This window comes from Lepisma saccharinum, chromosome 2 (genome assembly GCF_977018435.1).
Source record: "Lepisma saccharinum chromosome 2, izLepSacc3.1, whole genome shotgun sequence".
In the NCBI taxonomy this organism is placed as follows: Eukaryota; Metazoa; Arthropoda; class Insecta; order Zygentoma; family Lepismatidae; genus Lepisma; species Lepisma saccharinum.
The window spans coordinates 186,137,394-186,157,487 of record NC_139230.1 but is presented as its reverse complement, the minus strand read 5'-3'; the positions used below and the strand labels follow the sequence as shown (position 1 = coordinate 186,157,487).

General features: G+C 39.6%; 1 protein-coding gene across 2 annotated transcripts; it reads left to right on the top strand.

Moving 5' to 3' along the window:
• The first annotated feature begins 9,506 nt into the window (after window positions 1-9,506).
• LOC145980873 (uncharacterized) lies at window positions 9,507-16,887 on the top strand. Of its 2 annotated transcripts, XM_083113957.1 has the most exons (5): window positions 9,507-9,592; window positions 10,063-10,132; window positions 10,557-10,716; window positions 15,352-15,426; window positions 16,647-16,887. In XM_083113957.1, the coding sequence occupies exons 1-5, from the start codon at window positions 9,586-9,588 to the stop codon at window positions 16,806-16,808; spliced, it is 474 nt and encodes a 157-aa protein (XP_082970083.1). In that variant the 5' UTR covers window positions 9,507-9,585; the 3' UTR covers window positions 16,809-16,887. The 2 variants fall into 2 exon arrangements, with proteins under 2 accessions (XP_082970083.1, XP_082970087.1); XM_083113961.1 differs by lacking the exon at window positions 15,352-15,426.
• The last annotated feature ends 3,207 nt before the right edge of the window (window positions 16,888-20,094 follow it).

Sequence of the window (20,094 nt, the reverse complement as noted above, 5' to 3'; positions counted from 1 at the left end):
GCATGGGCTCTACCTTTGAAGACGAAAACGGGAACGTGCGTCACGGAAGCATTCAAGACAATTTTTCGCGAAAGCGGTGGCAGACGACCACGGTTTCTGCAAACGGACAACGGTAAAGAATTTTACAACGCCGTATTCCAAAAATTTATTCAAAAACACAAGATTCGACATTATTCGAGCTTTAGTCACATCAAAGCCAGCATCGTGGAAAGATTCAATCGAACCTTAAAAACACACATGTGGAAACGATTCACGCTTCGGGGAAATTACAAATGGGTCGACATTCTGCCGGAACTCGTCGACACCTATAATCACACGGCACACAGAACAATAGGCATGAAGCCAGTTGACGTTACCAAGTCTGACGAGCAGCGTTTAATTTCTACAGTTTACTGTCCAAAGTACACACCCACGACAAAAAAAGCTAAATACAAAATTGGAGACCAGGTGAGGATCAGCAAATTCAAACGCACCTTCGAGAAGGGATTCACAAAAAATTGGAGCACGGAACTTTTTACGGTGGTTCGAGTTCTACCCGGAAACCGACACACGTATATAATAAAAGATAGTAGCGGCGAGATTTTGAAAGGGAGATTTTACGAAGAGGAACTCTCTAAAACGAAACACCCCGACACGTACCTCATCGAGAAAGTATTGCGTAGGAAAGGTGACAAACTGTTTGTCAAATGGCTGGGACTTCCGGAAAAGAGTTGGATCGACGCGAACGAAGTGATCTTGTGAGTACGTGGAACGTGGTGAAGCGTCTACCGAATCCGGAAAGTCAAACGAAGAAAAAGAACGGTGAGTTGCTTCCCGACAGCATCCGCTGTCTGATCGTAGGTCCTTCGGGGTGTGGGAAAACGACACTGCTCGTGGACAATTTTCTCCTCGCACCGAATTGGTTAGATTGGAAGAACAGGCACCTGTACGTGTTCTCGAAAAGTTTGGAGCAATCCAAATACCAGCAACTGATGAAACTGTACGATGGTCTGGACATTGCAACGTTCGCCTCGGAAATAAAACCTCTCGACGATTGTCGTGAAAATTCAGTCGTCGTGTTCGACGACGCCATCCTGGAAAATCAAAATGAAATTCGCAACTTTTTCACGCAAGGTCGTCACAAAGGAATGGATTGTTTTTACCTAGCTCAAACGTTTTCCAAAATTCCAAAACAGTTAGTGCGCGACAACGCTAATTTCATATGTTTGTTTCGTCAAGATCACACCAACCTCAAGCACGCGTACGATGACTACGTAGGCGGAGACATGAACTACAATCAATTTTCGGAACGCTGCTGCTCTACTTGCTGGAACGGTGACGATTTCGGATTCGCGACGATCGACATGACGAGGAAACCCAACGACGGAAAATACAGAAACAAAATCAACGACTTTCTAAACGTTGCAACGTTGTGAGAAACGACGTATATAAATAACGTCATGACGAAACGAAAAATCGAAGACGAAAATCTCAAGCTTCGCGATTACCTCGCGAAACGCTTCAAAGGTTGGAAATCCGAGAATCGCGGATTCTACGAAGAGAAGAAACGTCAGGATCAACCTGTGATCGATGCCATCAGCGGTCTAGGTAAAGAAATTAAAAGTGTCACGGAACAAAATAAAAATTTGATTAATGAACTCGTACCGCTCGCAGCTAAAAGTTACGCCGTACCCACGCCCATTTCGAGCATTCCTTCGACGCCGTTCGAACTGAAGGACGCACCGGCACGACGTCGAGCCATAGGCAGCACGTCGTCGTCTTCGGATAAGATCGAGTTGGGACCTTTGGCACGAGACTACCTGAGCACGGGGAAATTCGACAAGGATGAAGTGTTCGGATTGTATCCCAGCATGGAAACCAGCGAAGGCGGCGGTGTGGTGTGGAAGATTGGGAAATCGAAGGTGACCTTCGAAGGCAACGACATTAAAGTCAATTTAGGCGACAAGGATAGTTGGAACAGGTATCCGGGCACGGTGGGACTGTGGGAACTCGTCGCCAAAAAGCAGCCGAAAGATTACACCGACGAAGATTACCAGAGTTACAAGGAAATTCTGATCATGACGGATGCCTTGTACCAGAACAACGACGCCTCGCAGAATAGGGTGAAATCGAGCAGCGGCGAGAAGTACAGGAATCTCATCAAACCGATTTGGAACCAGGTCAAAACGGGCAGCGGCGTCAAACGCTACAACACGTTACCCAAAGAATTCGTTTGGGTGGACGACGTGAGGAAGCTCGTGGACCGATTGTTGGTGATAGCCGGCGAGGAGAATGCAGGCAATCGTAATTTCTACAACGAGAAGGTTGGCATCGTGGACATGATCAGCACGAAACTTTCCAACTTCATCGTGAACGACGACAAGGGCATAGGTTACCTGATCAAAATCATCAACACGCTGCCTCCGAAATTTTGGAACGTGGCCGAAGGAAAGGGACTCGTGAACGACATCATCAACAAGTTGCCTTTCGAGATGCATCTACCTGGCTATCAGTACTGCGGACCGGGTACCAAACTCGAGAAAAGATTGGAGAGAGGAGACAAGGGTGTGAATCCGTTGGACGCGGCATGCAAAGATCACGACATCGCTTACAACACCACGCAGACGGATCTGGACGCACGTCACGAAGCAGACAGAAAGTTAGAGCACGCAGCTTTCGAAAGGTTCGTGAGCAGAGACGCATCGCTGGGTGAACGGGTCGCCGCACTGGGTACCACCATCGCCATGAACACGAAACAAAAATTGGGGTGGGGTATATAAATAACATAGAGTAAAAAATAATAATAATAACAACATGTCTCGCATAACTGATTTGCCGCACGAGCTACTATCTAAAATATTCAAAAAAATAGTTAACGGAGATGTTAATAAACTTGTGATCATAGCAAGAACGACGCCGGAATTTCGAATTCCGTGTGAAATGGTTCTCAAGGACCGTCTTCGGGAGATCAGCGCCCTGAGGTGCGGTGATCTCAACATTCTGCTTTCGGCCGCAGGGGAGAAATTGGACGATAGGTTGGATGAATTGCACGAGGCAAGGCAGGGAAGAAGGCGGTACACAGTAGATTGGTACAAGTCTAAGCAGGAGGAGAAAGATATCATTACGCACATCATCGCGTTTTCCGAAGCACGGACTTTCTTCCTCTGTTAAAAAAATAATAATATATATACGTGTCAAAAAAAAACTTGATATATAAATAAATAATCTTTGGTATATATAAATAACACGCATCGTGAAAAAAACAATTAAATTTCTCTCTAACACTTTGAAATTTTTTTTGATATGACGACTGAAAAAATAAGTGATCTCCAAGCATTAAAACAAATGCTAAATTTGTCAGTCGAGTATGTAAAAATTCAGGAATTGGAAGTCGACAAACCTTACACGATAACTTCTGGTTCAATCGTTTCTACCCAGTATGGTCCCAAGGTACGCCTGTTGCTCAACGCACAATACAGTCTATTTTTACCAGATCGATACGCTAACATGTTATCCGACGAGAAGCTATCTATTTTAATCGAGAACAAAACTCGAATTGTGTACAAGGGGACAAAGGAACTTCTTGGCAAGAAAACAAAGCACGTAATAGAATTTGTGTAACGACTGCGAGGCCTTGAAAATATATAAATAACATACCGTAAAAAAACTACACAAGAAAAAATCTCAGAATATATATATAAATAACATACCGTGAAAATAACACATAGAACATCAACATGAAGCCCAAGGGTGTCGTGTACCAGATACCATATTCGAATCTAAAAAATCTAGGTACCCTCGATGGGTTACTCACCAAGAAACAACGCGAGAAGAAACGTTCTTGCTTGTCGAAAGGACACGGAATGAAATTGCTGCTCAGCACACCTCAATTGAAAAGATTGCAGCGTTCGCGGAAACAGCAAAAGATCGGAGGTTTCATATTCAGCATCCCGGCCATCCTGGCAGCATTGGGGGCCGTTGGAAGTTTGGCCGGCGGAAGTGCCGCCATCGCGAAAACCGTCATCGACTCGAAGAAGAACAAGGCGGAATTGGAAGAACAGAAACGTCACAACCTGGTCATGGAGAAGAAGGGGAAGGGCGTAATGAAAAAGTTTAAAAAAAAGAAACAGAAGCACTCACCAACCGAGACATTGAATCTCTGATCGGACCGTTACAAATCAAACACTTCAGAGGAGTTTTCATGTCCGACTCGCTACCTTCAAGCGTTAAAAGAAAAGAATGCGGAGTAGTCAACTTGGACGGTCAAGAAAATCCAGGCACGCATTGGATATGTTACCACAAAAACAACAATGATAAAGCATTCGTTTTCGATTCTTTCGGAGGTGTTCCACCTACAAATTTAGTTCATTATCTGAAAACGAACAAAACCTCCATATACTACAACGACGAACGCATTCAAGATTTCGGAGACGTAAACTGCGGTCATCTCTGCCTCTCCGTGCTCGCGTTTCTCTCTAAAATAAATAACCCTACGGTCGAAGATTTCCAGAAAGCATTGTGGAACCTCAAACAGCATCACTAGGATGGGCGTGTTCCATCTCACGAGTGAATCTTCAATCTTGAAACTCACGCTGCACGACGACATCGTCTATCCTAAATCCGTGGCTCTGCGTGCATTCTACAGCATGTACCTCATACCCAATGTTACGCAGCACAACAACAAAATTAGCGTCGGAAGCGAACACATCGTCGTCACGCCAGGACAATACAATCTTTCCACTTTGCAAGCTCAATTACCCAAAGGCACATACCTTTCTCAAAATTCGGTCACGCACAGAGTGGAAATCCTATCCGCGACGGAGACCGTGGACCTGGGCACCATGGGAGAACTTTTAGGTTTCGAGAACGACACCAAACTCGAAGCTGGCATCAAGCACGTGGCAACCAACATTCCTAAATTCTTGGCCATAGAGACTCTGAACGTACACTGTAACGTGGCGGAAGGCATGATCACGAAATCTTCGGACGGATTGTTAGGAAGTCACAAGCAGACGGGAATCATAGCCACTTTCAAACCAAGTTCCGAGTTCATGGAACCGATCATCTACACGCCCTCTTCGCCGATCTATTTTCCAGTATGTCGCAACCGCATAGACGACATAGAGTTGGTGGTGACAAACGAGAAAGGAGACGTGGTGGATTTCGCAGGTGCCACTACGACGGCCATCGTGGAGATCAACGTATAATAAATAACCATACATGTAAAATGGAGCAAATCGAAAGTTACGAATTGCAATCTTTCCCTCCCAACCGTCGCACGTTCGCCAATCTGAACGAAGCGAACAGAGAGATCGAATACGACGTGGACGTAGGCGACGGGTTCATTCATCCTCACAGAGCGGACCTCTACCTTCAATTCGACGTGGTGAAGAAAGAAAGCGGAGACGCGTTTCCCGCAGCAGCAAACTTGATACTCGTGGACAACTTCGTGCCTCACCTGTTCTCGCAGGTGGAGGTGAGGAAACACAACACCGTCATCGACAGAATAGATTATCCAGGCATCACGTCGACAGCAGTGGGAACGTTGAAATTATCCAAAACGGACGCAGCGTACTACCAGGCCGGGGGATTCGAAGCCGGGACCAAAATATCGACGAGAAGTCACACGGTGCTCTTCCCCATGCGTCTGCTGCCTGGTTTCTTCTCGGACTACAAGGAGATCATGTGGAAGGGAGGACTGCGCGTTACGTTTCGAAGAGCGGCCAACGACAACGACGCACTGATGCGATACGCTACTTTGGGTCCGGACGGCACCACGCCGATAGCCAACACTTTACCCGAAGCAGCAAAATGCGTCATCCGGAGCATGGAATTGAGAATGCCGGTGGTGGAATACGAAACAAACTACGCCCTCAAGTACAAAGCAGAGATCTTGAAAAATCCGCAGGTGCCGATTCACTTTCACGGTTACCAGTGCGTGCAAAAGATGGCGTCGGGAAGTCACATGGAATTCGACGTGACGACGCAGTTCAACAACATACAGTTCGACATGCCAGATTTCGTCGTAGTGCTCTTTCAGACCGGACGCGATAACGATCAGGAAAAAGATTCCAGCAAGTTCGACGACTGCAAGATCAAGAACGTTTATCTGAAGAATGGACGCAACGAAGTGTTCCCGCGCGAGAATTACAACCTCGACGTGGCCAAAAACGATTACCTCAAACTTTACGAAGCTTACACAGCTTACAAACGCGTGACCGAGGGAAGTGTGGACATGTACTACACCCCCAGCGAATTCAAAATCCACAGGCCGATGTTCGTCATCAACACATCTAAAAGAAAAAAGGTTGTGGTCAACGATCGAACCAACATCAAGGTCGTCTGCGAGTTCCACGATGCCTTGCCCGAGGATACCCTATGCAGTGTCATCCTGATTGCAGAGAAGTCCTTCGCCTACGACGTGAAGAACGAGAGAGTCACAGAGCAGTTTTAACAGGTTTTTAACATCTTTTCTTGCACAAGAAGAAATTTTTTGTACTAGCACAATCAGTTACAATGGCACAATACGAATTTCACTAGTTCAGATCAGTTACAAATGTCAATTTCATTAGTTATCAGTTACAATATCTTTTTGCACTATAGCACAAGAGACAATCAGAAAATTTGCACAAAAAAAATTTGTTGTTGTTTTTACACGTGAAAATTAACAATAAAATTTCTTTTTTTTTTGTCGTTTCAGATGCTGTCGAAACATCAAAAACACATACACACACACTAGAAAATAAGCATGCAAATTTATTTGTAACACACACATACATTCTCCATCTTCATCAAGAAAATATTATAATAAACATAATTATTTTTATCTATATCTCACAATAAAACTCTATATCCAAAAATATCACAACATCAAATAACACTAGAGTCGTTAGTATACGTTGCATGCATTACGGAGGTCCTCTGTAGGGTTTCATGGAAGTTTGGGGGAAAAAAAAAAACACGTGAAACTCTATAGAAGTGCGGTTATCTAGAGCCGTAGCCGTTAGAACCTTTTTTTGGTTGGGCACCACGCACCCTGGCGAGGTTATAGGGGCCAGGCATTCTAAAAAACAACAATTATTATTTTGTTTGTTTGTTTGTGTTACAATACATACGCGCGCGTGCGTGCGTGCGTGTGCGTGTGCGCGTGCGTGTGCGTGTGTGTGTGTGTGTGCGCGCGGCACGTCGTTCCCCCGAGAGAGAGAAAGGTTTACAAAGGTCGCGATATACAAAGTTGGAAAATTACGATATGGCGCATTCGCTCATTACTGTTCCCAGCTATAGGTTTTTCTCTCTCTCTAGCCCTTGCCAACTAAAAAAAAGTGTAGGTAGGAGTTGGTAACACTGCGAGAAAATAGAGATCATGCCTTAATGGTTTTCTTGTAAGGCATGATTTTTATTTGATGACGTTGAACGCGTGTAGTGTTCCCATCCATCCATCTCTCTCTTTTACGGCAGTGCCCGCTTTCCTTGTTTAGTATATGCAGGTTGGCAAAAATTGCTTTATGCACTGTAAAGCAAACCTCAAGCAAAATTGCCAGCTTCTTGCTTTAGGCTAGGTTAGACAAAGAAAGCTGTAGGTAAACTGTCGGCTGTTTAACTCTTCCCTCTCTCTCTCTCCTCTCTCTTTTTTTTTGTAAAAGGCTATGGCAAAAATACCAGTAGGTTGGCAATTTTGCTTTATGCACTGTAAAACAAGCCTCAAGCAAAATTGCCAGCTTCTTGCTTTAGGTTAGGTTAGGTCAAGACAAAAACCTTGGTGATTTTTTTCAAGTGAGGAGTTAACAACACTGCGAGTCCCACTTCCGGTTGCAGAACTCTCAAGCAAGATTGCCAGCTCCTTGCTTTAGGTTAGGTTAGACCAAAAAAAAACCTTGGTGATTTTTTTCGAGTAAAAAGTTGGCAACACTGCGAGCCCCCTGAGCCTCACTTCCGGTTTGTGAACTCTCAAGCAAAATTGCCAACTCCTTGCTGTTTTAGGTTAGGTTAGACCAAAAAACCTTGGTGATTTTTTCAAATAAGCAGCTGGCAACACTGCGAGCCCCCTGAGCCCCAAAAGAGGACGTTGAAACCGCCCACTTGGTCTACTTACACACAGAAATGCATAAAAGGCCACTTTTATCAACTGGTGTTCCGTGTAATGCACTAAAAATGCATCAATTCGGAAGATTAGACAAGATCATTTCAAATATAACAAAATTACATATTTGGCTGTGCCAATTGATGCATTAAATGTGAAATTTTGTTATATTTCAATTGATCTTGTCTGATCTTATCGAACTGACACATTCTAGTTGGTTATTTTACATGCTAACAGGGTGCGAAATCCAGGGGGGGACAGTGGGGAATTCCCCCCACCAACGATCTTGTTCTGAACCCCCCACCAACAATACTTTTCAGGGGGCAGAGTTTTTGTTCTAACAATAAACATAAATAACTAGTTTTGGAGCCGAATATACTTTACTAGAATAATGTCGAAAACATAAACAAAGAACGCACAACAAAGAGCCTCAACTCTAAGAACACTGAACCCAGCAATCCACAGAAATTAGTCTGACTTGTTGTTTCTTCTCCATTTCTCATCGACTCTCGTCAGCTACCATAAAGTACATAAATATATTAATAAAATTACTAAAACAAGTAATGGCCTTTAAATGTGAATTTTATACAGGAAACTATTATCTTGTTAATGTATTTTAATTTTTCCCCCTCCTCCCTTAGTCACGCAAATCAATGTTATAAAATTAGCAGTATATTAAAATCTTCAATTTGCAATCGATTTTTGAATGAAGGACAGTCGATATAATATATTGTATATTACGTAATATAATTTGATTGTTTAATAATTGACACATATTTAATGACATTATGTATGTATTTATGGTCATTTCCCCCACCAATCTACAGAGATTTCGCACCCTGCTTCCTAGCCATTCCGCCACGGAGGTCGGCTACGGTAATCCGAAGCTAAAACCCTGGTTAGCTCATCATCGTAGCGATTAACCCAAGAGGTAGAAAATCGACGTAAATGAGAGAGAGAGAGAAACTTGAATAACCATTTATGTGTAGCTCGAGATATCACCATCAACATCCAATCCTATTGAAACTGATTTATATTTTATGAACATTTGAATATTCACAAAAGCAATATTTTTATTCAAGAAAATGATCTGTTCTCTAGCCATGAGCCACAGTAAGTGCAGTTTTGGGTAATACAAATACATTCCGATTGTAATTGGTACATGAAGAACGATATTTACAAAGTGAATTTGAAAAATAGCATTGGAATTTTCTGTATTTTCTGCGTCTCTTTGTCTTCTATGTTATTTACTTCTTCTAGTTGACATTGTTTTCCTAATACTTAACAGTACGATATTTCCCCGAACACTGCGATTGCAATGCATAGAACAAAAGAACAATGCCTCTAAGAATTCCATTTCATGTTATTGTCGTTCTGCTGTGACGTACTGACTTATTTCTGGAAATGTAATGCACAGTTCTTGAAATTCCTTTGACCCATACGTGTCAGAAGAGTATATAATTGCGGTACTATTCATTCTGAAGTCATATCGAGTCCAACCGAAGGTGCTGCTAACTGGTTCCACAATGACACGTAAGCATGGTTTTTCTATTTCTTGGTCTCTTTGAACATTTGCAGGTGAAGGGTGTGCAGGCATATTGAATGCATGTTGTCAATTGATATTGGAACTACCAGTTGAAACTGTCAAGATTCTTATATTCGCTTACTTCTTTGCTTTAGTTGAAACTCCTACAACTACATGGCGTCTAGTCTAAAGCCGTCCATACACGATTCAATTATTGGTGAGCCTCCCCGATGGCGTAGTGATAGCGTCGTCGTCTTGTAATCAAGGGGTCCCGAGTTCGATACCAGGTGGAGGCACATAGTGGTTCGGATCCAACTTTAAACCGTAGGTCCAGTTCCGATTAGCCTTACTGTGCATAAGTGGACTTAAAACATTTACTCACCTAGTAAATGTTCCACATGGCATGCTAACCAGCGTTGCATGTAACCCTGATTTTGTAAAAAAATATATTATAATTTATTTCTGTTCTTGCTTGCAGGAAATCTCATGGCGCTCATCCTCATTTGCCTGGTGGCAAGCCAGGGCACCGATTCGACGTATGTCAGGAAGTAAGTTCTTTATCTGACTCCTTTTCGATCTGTCTAAAGCCGTCCTTACACGATTCAATTGTCATTGAAACTGAGCATTCATGTCCCAACAATATCGACACTTTGAAAGCCGTTGAACATCGTTCACATTGGAAATCTCGAAAGATCTGAATTTGTACGTGATCAAAGAAAACACACAAATACAATAATTTCACATTTTACAGAAAGGTGGCAGTGTGAACTTCAAGCGAAATAAATAAATAGATTAGACGCAACAAAAATTTAAACATAAAGAATCAAGCCTGGTGGCCCTACTCTCAAGGACTTCTGCACTAAAAGGGCTAGTCGAGAACTTACTTTGTTAGAACGGCTGTTTTTAATAGTTCAGTGTTTTCACTAAGGTATACTTATTGAAGATTTTTACACGGTATATTGTTGTTTCAAGGTCTAAGGATTGGACTTGCACTTGCGCCATCTTCAGTGAAAGTCAGGTAGACAAGCGGCACAGACCGGAAGGCGAACCTTTGATTTCAACGACCATCAACTACAAGACCCCATGCAGCATCTTTAATATTAACAATTGCACTACAGTCTGTGAGAAGGAGGTAAGCATTCTTTAGTGGAAGGTTTTCAAGTAACTACTCTAAAATTGAAATAGTGATTTAACCCTTTCTTAGGTCTAAGTAATTTATTTATGAGCTAGAAATATATATGTTTGAATGATAAATTAGTCTTTTCAGTTAAATTAACGACTTTAGTACTCTCTGACGAAAATCTGTAGTTATAGTCCAATGGGACATCAAGCGTAACAAGCGAATTGTCTTCTGTTAGTGTAAATCAAACGTTCGACTGAGGAGATATGAAGTTTTAAAAAGTAACCATGTATAATGAAGGTATAGAACATGTTGCACATCTGACTATCTTGAAGATTCACACACAAAAGATATAGATAACTTCATATTGTATGTATGTAGCAATTTGTTTTCTTATGAAAAACTAAATATGCTGACCAAGGCAGTAATTTATTTTATTAAAAACATAAACTAAACGTAACGTTTCAACCTTCTAGCAAGGTCTTCTTCAGACACTGTATCAAGTAAATGTAACAAGATACAAAAACAGGGCATTATATATACACACAAACATTACCCCCTCCAGACAATTAGAAAGTTGTTCTGGAACTTTCTAGCAGGTGGCTTTCCCTTGTCAACAGTACTTTCACCTAAAAGGCTAAGCATATTTACTTCCATATAGAATGTGGTTGGACTTTTTATCTCACGCTCTTTTTCCTTCATTTTTCTCCCTTCTCCTCTCCTCTTTCTCTCTTGTCCTTTCCACTCTTTCTAACACCTTCTTCCATTCTTTGTTTAACTTCAGTCCCCCATTCCAGTTCATTGTGTCTTCTTCACCTTTCTTCTATATTTACTTGGCCTCCTTCCATTTTCTCACTAGCATTCTCTTCTCCCTTCCTATCTGCTTAGCTTCATCCCACTGTATGTCATGTCCTGTTTCTCTCGTGTGTTTAAATATCACATTTCTCTCTCTCTTAAGTCGTACATCATCACAATGTTGTTTCAACCTGTCTTTCAGCCTCTTTTTCGTTTCTCCTATGTACACACTCTGACATTCTTTACATTTCACTTCGTAGATAACCCCTTTCTCTTCCTCTTCTCTGTTTTCCTTTTTCTTGTTTGCATTCTTTGCTATTCCTAAGATGCTTCTCCCTCCCTTCCTGTAAGTTTTAATGCCCGCTTTCCTAAGCACTTTGCATATCTTTTCTGTGGTCTTCCCCATACTCCTTATTTCAAACCTTCTCTCTTTTTCTTTCTCTTCCTCTTTTTCTTTCTCTTCCAATTTTCCCCTGCCCCATTTCTTCCTTCTTCTGTTTATGTCCAGTCTATCCTGCTTTTCATAGCCATTCTTTTCCAGCTGTTTCGCCCGACCCTGTGGCCGAGCGGTTAGCACATCGCGCTGCGACGCCAAGGGTCCCGGGTTCGAATCCTGGTCGGGTTTGGTTGTTTGTGAATGTCCATTCATCAATTTCATCCTTTCATCACTCATCCTCATCTTCGCAAATTAGCCACGAGGCACAAAACGCGAAGTAAAATAAACTAAATCAATCAATCAATCATTTTCCAGCTGTTTCCATAGGCTATTTATTTTGCCTTCTTTTTCACATTCTTTCGTGCATATTTTCTTTATTCTGTCCTCTATATTCTTTATAAAATTTATTTTTGTCACCTCACTTACATCACTTCTTTTGTGGCAGAATACCCCTGCTGCACACTTCTTCTGATGCCAAGCGGTTTCAATTTCTTGTCCTCTCTTCCTTTTCATCAATATATCTAGGTAGCTTAACTTGTCTTCTTCTTCTATTTCGAGTTCCAATAACATCCCTCTTTCTTCATCTTGTATTTCTTTGGCAAAAATATCGAGCTGCCTCTTCGTTCCCTTCCATATGCCAAAACAATCGTCCACATATCTGCAAAACAGAATTATTTTGTCACCTCCTTTTTCTATCACTTTCTTTTCCCATTGATTCATAACCAATTCAGCCAATGCTGGACTTAGGCTAGAACCTATATTCAGTCCTTCACTCATTAACATTATTTTATCAAATTAAGTCTTTAAAACAATTCTAGGTACTTTCCACGAAAAATCTGGCGATTGTATATTATTGAGTTTATTGATCAATTTTCACACCGAAAGTACGCCTGAGGGGCATTGGTGCATGTACATTACAAAATACAACATGTTGACATCGCACATAATGTATATCTATACATCAATTTGGCAGAATTTGTTTATAATAATATAACATAATATAATAGTAAAACATACAATGACAAATTATTTCTTGAAGTGAACTAGTGCTGCAAAAGTACATATTATATAGTGTATACAATCTAAATTTATTTTATAAAGTTATTTAATTCTTGAAATTCTTGAACTGAATATAATGTGTATTCCAATAACAATTTTTTCACTTTACTTTTAAGGATTGTGGTTCTTTCAAAATTTTTGTAACTTTTTGGTAATATATTGTATAACTGGATGCCTGAGTAAAAAGGTCCTGTTTGGTATGCAGTTAGCCGCACTTTGGGAATGTGGAAGTTATCTTTTTGTCTGGTATTGTAATTGTGAGTGGCTATGTTCTTTGGATAGTTCGATTTTTGTTTCGTGTATGAAAGTAAGTGCTTCAAGTATGTACAAACTTGGAAGTGTTAATATACGGAATTTTTTGAAAAGAGGTTTACATGTATCACTTTTGTGTGCATTTGCCAAAATACGCAATGCTCTTTTTAGAATTTTAAAAGTCTTCTGCGATTAAGCCGAGTTCCCCCAAAATTGGAGACCATACCTTAAAATACTTTCGAAGTTTGAGAAATAGATATTTAACATACATACTGTATTGAAACTATTTTTTTAAGGTTCTTAATTGGTAACATACGGTGTTTAGCCTCTTGCATAAATGATCTATGTGAACTTTCCAGTTTAGACACTCGTCTATAAATATGAAAAACTAAATATGCTGACCAAGGCAGTAATTTATTTTATTAAAAACATAAACTAAAACGTAACGTTTCAACCTTCTAGCAAGGTCTTCATCAGACTCTGTATCAAGTACAAAAGTAACAAGATACAATAAAATAAATTACTGCCTTGGTCAGCATATTTAGTTTTTCATAATCATGGAAACAAGGCTTAATGGTGTTATAGTCTATAAATATTCCAAGAAATTTTGTATTGTTAGTAGCTGTTATAACGGCATGCCCTACTGTGAAATTATCTTGCTTAATAGAAGAGTTTTTGGCTCTAGATACACCAAATTTTATTATATTCGTTTTTTCGTTGTTCATAGAAAGTTTGTTTGCTGAAAACCAGCTTTGTAGTTCAGTAAGAGCATCTTCCGTTTTTTGAATTAAAGTTACATCGTTAACAAAATCTACTAAAGCCGTAGTATCATCAGCGAAAAGAGTAACTTGGGCGGTTTCAACATTTGCTGGAAGGTCATTTATGAACAATAAAAACAATAGGGGTCCTAGTATCGATCCTTGGGGGATTCCAATAACCACATCTTTCAATTCGGAGTAATATGTTAATTGTGTCCCATTATTGGATAAGCTATTTATTGCATGGCTCTGTTTGCTATTCGATATATAGGATTCTATTAATTTGTTTGATAGACCGCGGAATCCGTAGTATTTTAATTTCTCTAGTAGTATGTGATGATTCACACAGTCAAACGCTTTTGATAAATCACAAAATATTCCAACAACAGAATACTTTTTGTTTATGGCGGAAAGAATATTATCAATAGTGGCCGCGGTGGCTCAGTCGGTAACGCGTCTGACTACAATGCTCAAGGTCCCGGGTTCGATCCCCGGCCGGTTCAAATCCGGGAACTTTTCTAACGTTGGAAGCGGCCCCGGCGCCCACCCATCGTCGAATGACATGGGTACCTGGGGGAAACCCTGGGGGGTAAAGGCGGTCACATCACCCCCACTCATGACCGGATCAAGAAAGTGTGGGGCGTTACCCCCACACCCCCTATACGTCTTCATGGCGTGGTGCTAAGCACAGGGGAGCACTTTACCTTTTTTTTTTAGAATATTATCAATTACATAAAAAATGGCATTTTTTGTCGTTTTCGATTTCACAAACCCATTTTGTTGCCTTATGAGTACCTTTTTATCTTCTGCATACTTTATTATCCTATTATAAATTAATTTTTCGAAAATTTTTGAAAAATTGACAATAAGTATATTGCTCTGTAGTTTTCAATTTTTGTTTTATTTCCTTTCTTATATAAGGGTATTACTTTTGATATTTTTAGACAATCTGGAAAGCTGCCATTTTCCATACACTCGTTAATTAATTTAGCCAAAGGCTCGTTGATGTACGTGCAAATCACGTTAATCGGCATTGAATCTAGCCCTGATGACTTTTTGTTTTTCATATTTCGTATTATGTTGGAAATTTCTTCGTCTGTAGTAGGCGTCATATAAAAAGAATGCGTGAAAGATCTTTTCACGTTATTTAACTTTTCTTTGTATGTGTCCGTTAGGCTGATGTTACGTTGCAGGTTAAGTGCTACATTAACTAAATAATTATTAAAAGTATTAGCTATTTTTTGCGGATCTGTCTCTATTACATTACCTGCTTCTAGTAATTAGTGGATAAATAAAGGATATCAATGTTACACCAGAAGGGTGTAAATAATTTTATTGAATTTCCAGGAAGGCGTGGTCCTGTTTGAAAAGGTTCAGACGGAAACATGTGCCAGTATGAATGGAACCGAAAAAGAATCCTGGGTAAATAATTAGTTTTTAAATTTACAATGATTTCTAACATTACATTTTGGTAAACTAACTGAAAGTATCAAATGACACCAAATGGATTTTTATAGATGCATTTAATTAAGTACGGAGAGATTGTTGTGTATAAATTGATTTGCATTCACAGTTTGCTATTCATAAATATGTTCATAATTCGTATTCCTTCTCAATGTTCGCCATTAGCCAAAGTGGCAGAAAAGCATCATAAGATAATTTAATTCAACTCAAATCGAATCAATGTGCTTCCAGATCTTTACTTAAATACATCACTTTGAGAATTTTACTTATTCGGTACAAATGTAGCTCTGCCATGAAAATGTATGAAGTTATTACAATTTTAAATGTTATGTTCATTTTAAATGAAATAACTGGCTGGATATCAAGGACGTAATCAGGGGAGTCCAGCTGGTCCTTAGCCCCCCCAAAAGACTTACCAAGCATTAATGTAAAGAGAAAGGAATAGTATATCATTTCATTTGTTGTTTAATGGATGGTTATTTATCTCCTCTGACTTTATTGGCAGGCAAGGATTATGTTGACAGTACGGCATTGAATTGACACCATCTAATAATATCTATACACATTGCTTCTTTTAATATTGTGCATAATATATTAATCAAGAACTTAACTTCTTATCAACAGAACATAACATCCTTTTCCATTTCCTTATCAATTTGACCTTAGTTTCTCATATAAAGTTTGGCGATGTAAGCGAGATAATGAATACGTGCTTATATATATATATATCCCTACTGTCTTTATACTTATTCACGTAATAGTGAAAATACAATGTTAATTAAGATACATATTTTGGTTAATTATTTTTTAAAAATTTTGGTTTAAATTATAATATGATTATTTTAATTTAGACATTTATATAATTTTTATTATTTCTGAGACACATGGTTCGGACCCCCTCCGGACTCTTTTTAATTCGAAGTTGGATAATTCGAACTATTCGGTAAATCGAACACATATTTATTCCCCTTGAAATCATGTGATACGTGTTCTTGTTAATTCGAATTTAGGATAATTCGAACTTTTTCGTGTCCTTTTGGAGTTCAAATGAAAAAAAAAGTGCACTATTTCTAGATACGTGCCTGCTAGATATATTTGTAAATTCTTAATTATATTCAAGAAAGTTTTAATAACTTTACAACGATCTTATAAAGTAATGATAATGTGTTTCTTATTAGTTTTTGCAGGGCATGCTGTTTAAGAAATATTGTGGATGGGGTTGGGTATACCTTGGCATGAGAAAAAGCATCGACTTTTGCTGCGAAAATCAGACGCTTGCTCTCTGTGATCCTGAACCAGAGGAGGTTACTATGTATTTCCTGCACTTTCCAGAAACGTAGGTTCGTTTGTATATCGAACATTCGCTGAAACACTATTTTATTCATGTATGTTAATTTTATGATCAAATATTATTGATACTACCTATGTGTTGTATTTATTGCAAGAAATAAAAAATACATTTTGTTATTCCAATTATAGTTTAATTGTAATCGTACATAATAATATCACAGGAATAAGACTTTCAAAGATGGCAAAGTATTAGTAACATGTAATCAATTCTATTTTTCATATTACGTAGATGAAAGACGTGGAAATTTTTATATCTTCACTCATACAGGGTGTAGCCATACTACACCGTGAAGAATTTCATAGATCCAAGAAAACATCATTATGAACAACCTCTCTTAGTAACACATTGCTCCTTCCGGTCTCGTTTCCAGGGGGAACTTGCCACTAGGCTATCCTAGGCTATTGTCTAGGAGCCCCAAGTCCAGGGGTTCCGAAAACAAAAAGAGACGCTGAAGGGGCAGATGTGACTAACACCAGCGACAAATAAAGGTCCTTAATATTGTGATAATAGCAAAATAAGACAACATGGCAAGTCCTTTTACTTTCTTATTCCATGATAGAAGGTAGAAGGAAGGAGTTTCTAGAGTTTGAATAACTTCTTACATCAACAGAACCATATTTTCAGAGGTCAGAGGTCAACAGTGCTCTAATGCAAGCAATTGTTCCTCGAAGAAACGAATGTAAATATTTTGAATGCCAATAATTAAAAGTCAAATAGACGAAAGTTGGGGTTTAACGAATGATTTGTTGTTTTGTGTCCACTTTATGCACAGAAAGGGAAACCGGGACTCGACCTACAGTTTAAAGTGGGATTTGAACCACTGTGCTATGTGCCTCCACCGGGTATCGAAACCGGGACCCATTGATTACAAGGCAGCGACGTTACCACTACGCCATCGGGGAGGCCAATTGGCGATTGAAATGATCATCCTTGTTTCTCAGTTAGCGGCCAGTGTGGTTACCGTAATATAGTGTCGGTTTCTTTTCCATTAGTGTGTGCAGTATTGGTCTTGTGTGGCGAAATGCATAGTGCAAGTGCCACTTTTAAACGAAACCGAAGTTTCATGAAAAATTCTTAAACATATATTGTTACGTACCCAATGGGACCAACTCATGTAAACAGTTTGCCGAGGTGGAATATAGATGGCAGCACAAGGTGTGCAAGATTGAGAATTAACACTAGATACGCGAATGGCAGTGTAAATAAGCGCAAGGTAATTTGGAAAGATGGACAACAATCGAATCCATTATAAGAGGACGAAGAAAAGATATAAAAACAATAAATTAATGTAAATACTTAATAAATTAAATTGATGCTCATATGTAAATATACCGGAAAACTAAAGAAGTGAAAACACTGATACCTTGATTTACCATTCCCTTAGTGGAAATTTTGATTTATACCAGTGGCGGCGCGTTCCAGTCGCGAACCACATTACCTTTGGTTGCACGTCGCAGCCTTTGCACCTACTTGGATGAGCGTTTCAATCGTCTGGCACAAAGTATACATCTTGTTGGACTTACTGTATTTTAGTGTTGGCGCGTTCCAGCCGTTGCCTCAAGGGAGGAGAATAGAAATAGGCGACGTAGGTATCAACCCTTACCCTCGAACTCGTAACCCTCTAGGACTTGGTGCGAATGAAGAAAAGGTGAGGTGTTACCAGCTTGCGAAAAAAGGACTTAGTGAAGAGGGAAAACCTAAATATGAAAATACCAGAGGAATTGGCATAAAGGATGAACGTTCCGGTGATTACATAGAAGTCCAGAAGGAAGTCCAGATCCACATTTATCACAAAGAAGGAAGTCCAGATCCAGATTTCACACAAAGAAGGAAGTCCAGAAGGAAGTCCAGATCCACATTTATCACAAAGAAGGAAGTCCAGATCCAGATTTCACACAAAGAAGGAAGTCCAGAAGGAAGTCCAAATCAGAAGAAGGTAGTCCAGATCCAGATTTCTCACAAAGAAGGAAGTCCAGAAGGAAGTCAAGATCCGAATTCCCACAAAGATGGAAGTTCAGATGGAAGACAAGAAAGAAGTATAGAAGGAAGCATACTTATACTAAAGAAGATTATACAAATTGGAAAAAAGAAAGACATTTTAAGAGTATACAAACTGAATGTAAATAAGAATAAGAGCAATACGTATCTCATTATGTAAATATATAAATCCATGTATCCTTGTTGAGATAATATAATAGTTTAAACGTCTCCATTGGAAGGCATCCTGTCTGGTTTCGTTCTCAAAAAATAACCCTACCCTGAAGATACATTAGCCGTGGTTTAATATTAAGATATATGTACCTTGCACAAATAGAGGTAGCAACATGTCTCTATTTTAAAGCTTACAAGTTTATTAACAAAGGGTATGCAATTAGTGGAAGTGAAATACCATGATAACATAACTGTAAATAATAATAATTGGCCGCTCTACGACGCCAGGGGGGCCGGGTTCGAATCTTGTCCAGGGCATGGACGTTTGTGAGTGTCCATTCATTAATTTCATCACATCATCACTCATTCCCATCTTCGCAAATTATCCAAAAATGGCACAACAAGTGAAGTAAAAATAAAGAAAATCAAATCAAATCAAATAATAATTGGCAGGGTCCAAAACAAAGTATAGCCTGGGATACTACGGATGATCCTATACCACTTTCAACCGATACCCATACCGATACCGGTTCTCACCGATACCGATGCTTGAAAACTGGAACGATTAAAACTTGTTCAAAATATTAATAAATATTAGTGGGTGAGTAAGTTATAAGCATGAGTTAACCTTGAGTTTTGCTTTAAATTATTTAAAAATTATGTCAGAATTTAATAATACCTTTTATATTTTCACGAAATATAGTTTTTCGCACATAATATTGGTACAAAATCAAGGTTAACTCGAATTTTGCATAACTTCTAGGATAATTAGACTCCACGAAAGTGTTGCACAGCATCTTTGCGGACCCCGTGAACGATCAAAGTGCCGGATAAGTATCGGCTGGTATCGGTAAATAAAATCTAAGCGATACTTTCCGATACCGATACCACTGACTGTTATATTAGCATCGGTATCCACTCAGCCCTAGTCACGACTCTTCGAAACATTGCCTTTGCTATCTCGCAGGTATGCAACCATGAGGTACAGATTCACTGTTCCCCTGACATTTATTTTCCCGTCAGAATTTTTTTAAAAAAATCTTTTATGCGCTACTGACACTCGATACTTGTAGAGGACACTGACCTCAACAAGAGAGGATATAGCCGCCCCCCGTGGTGGAGTG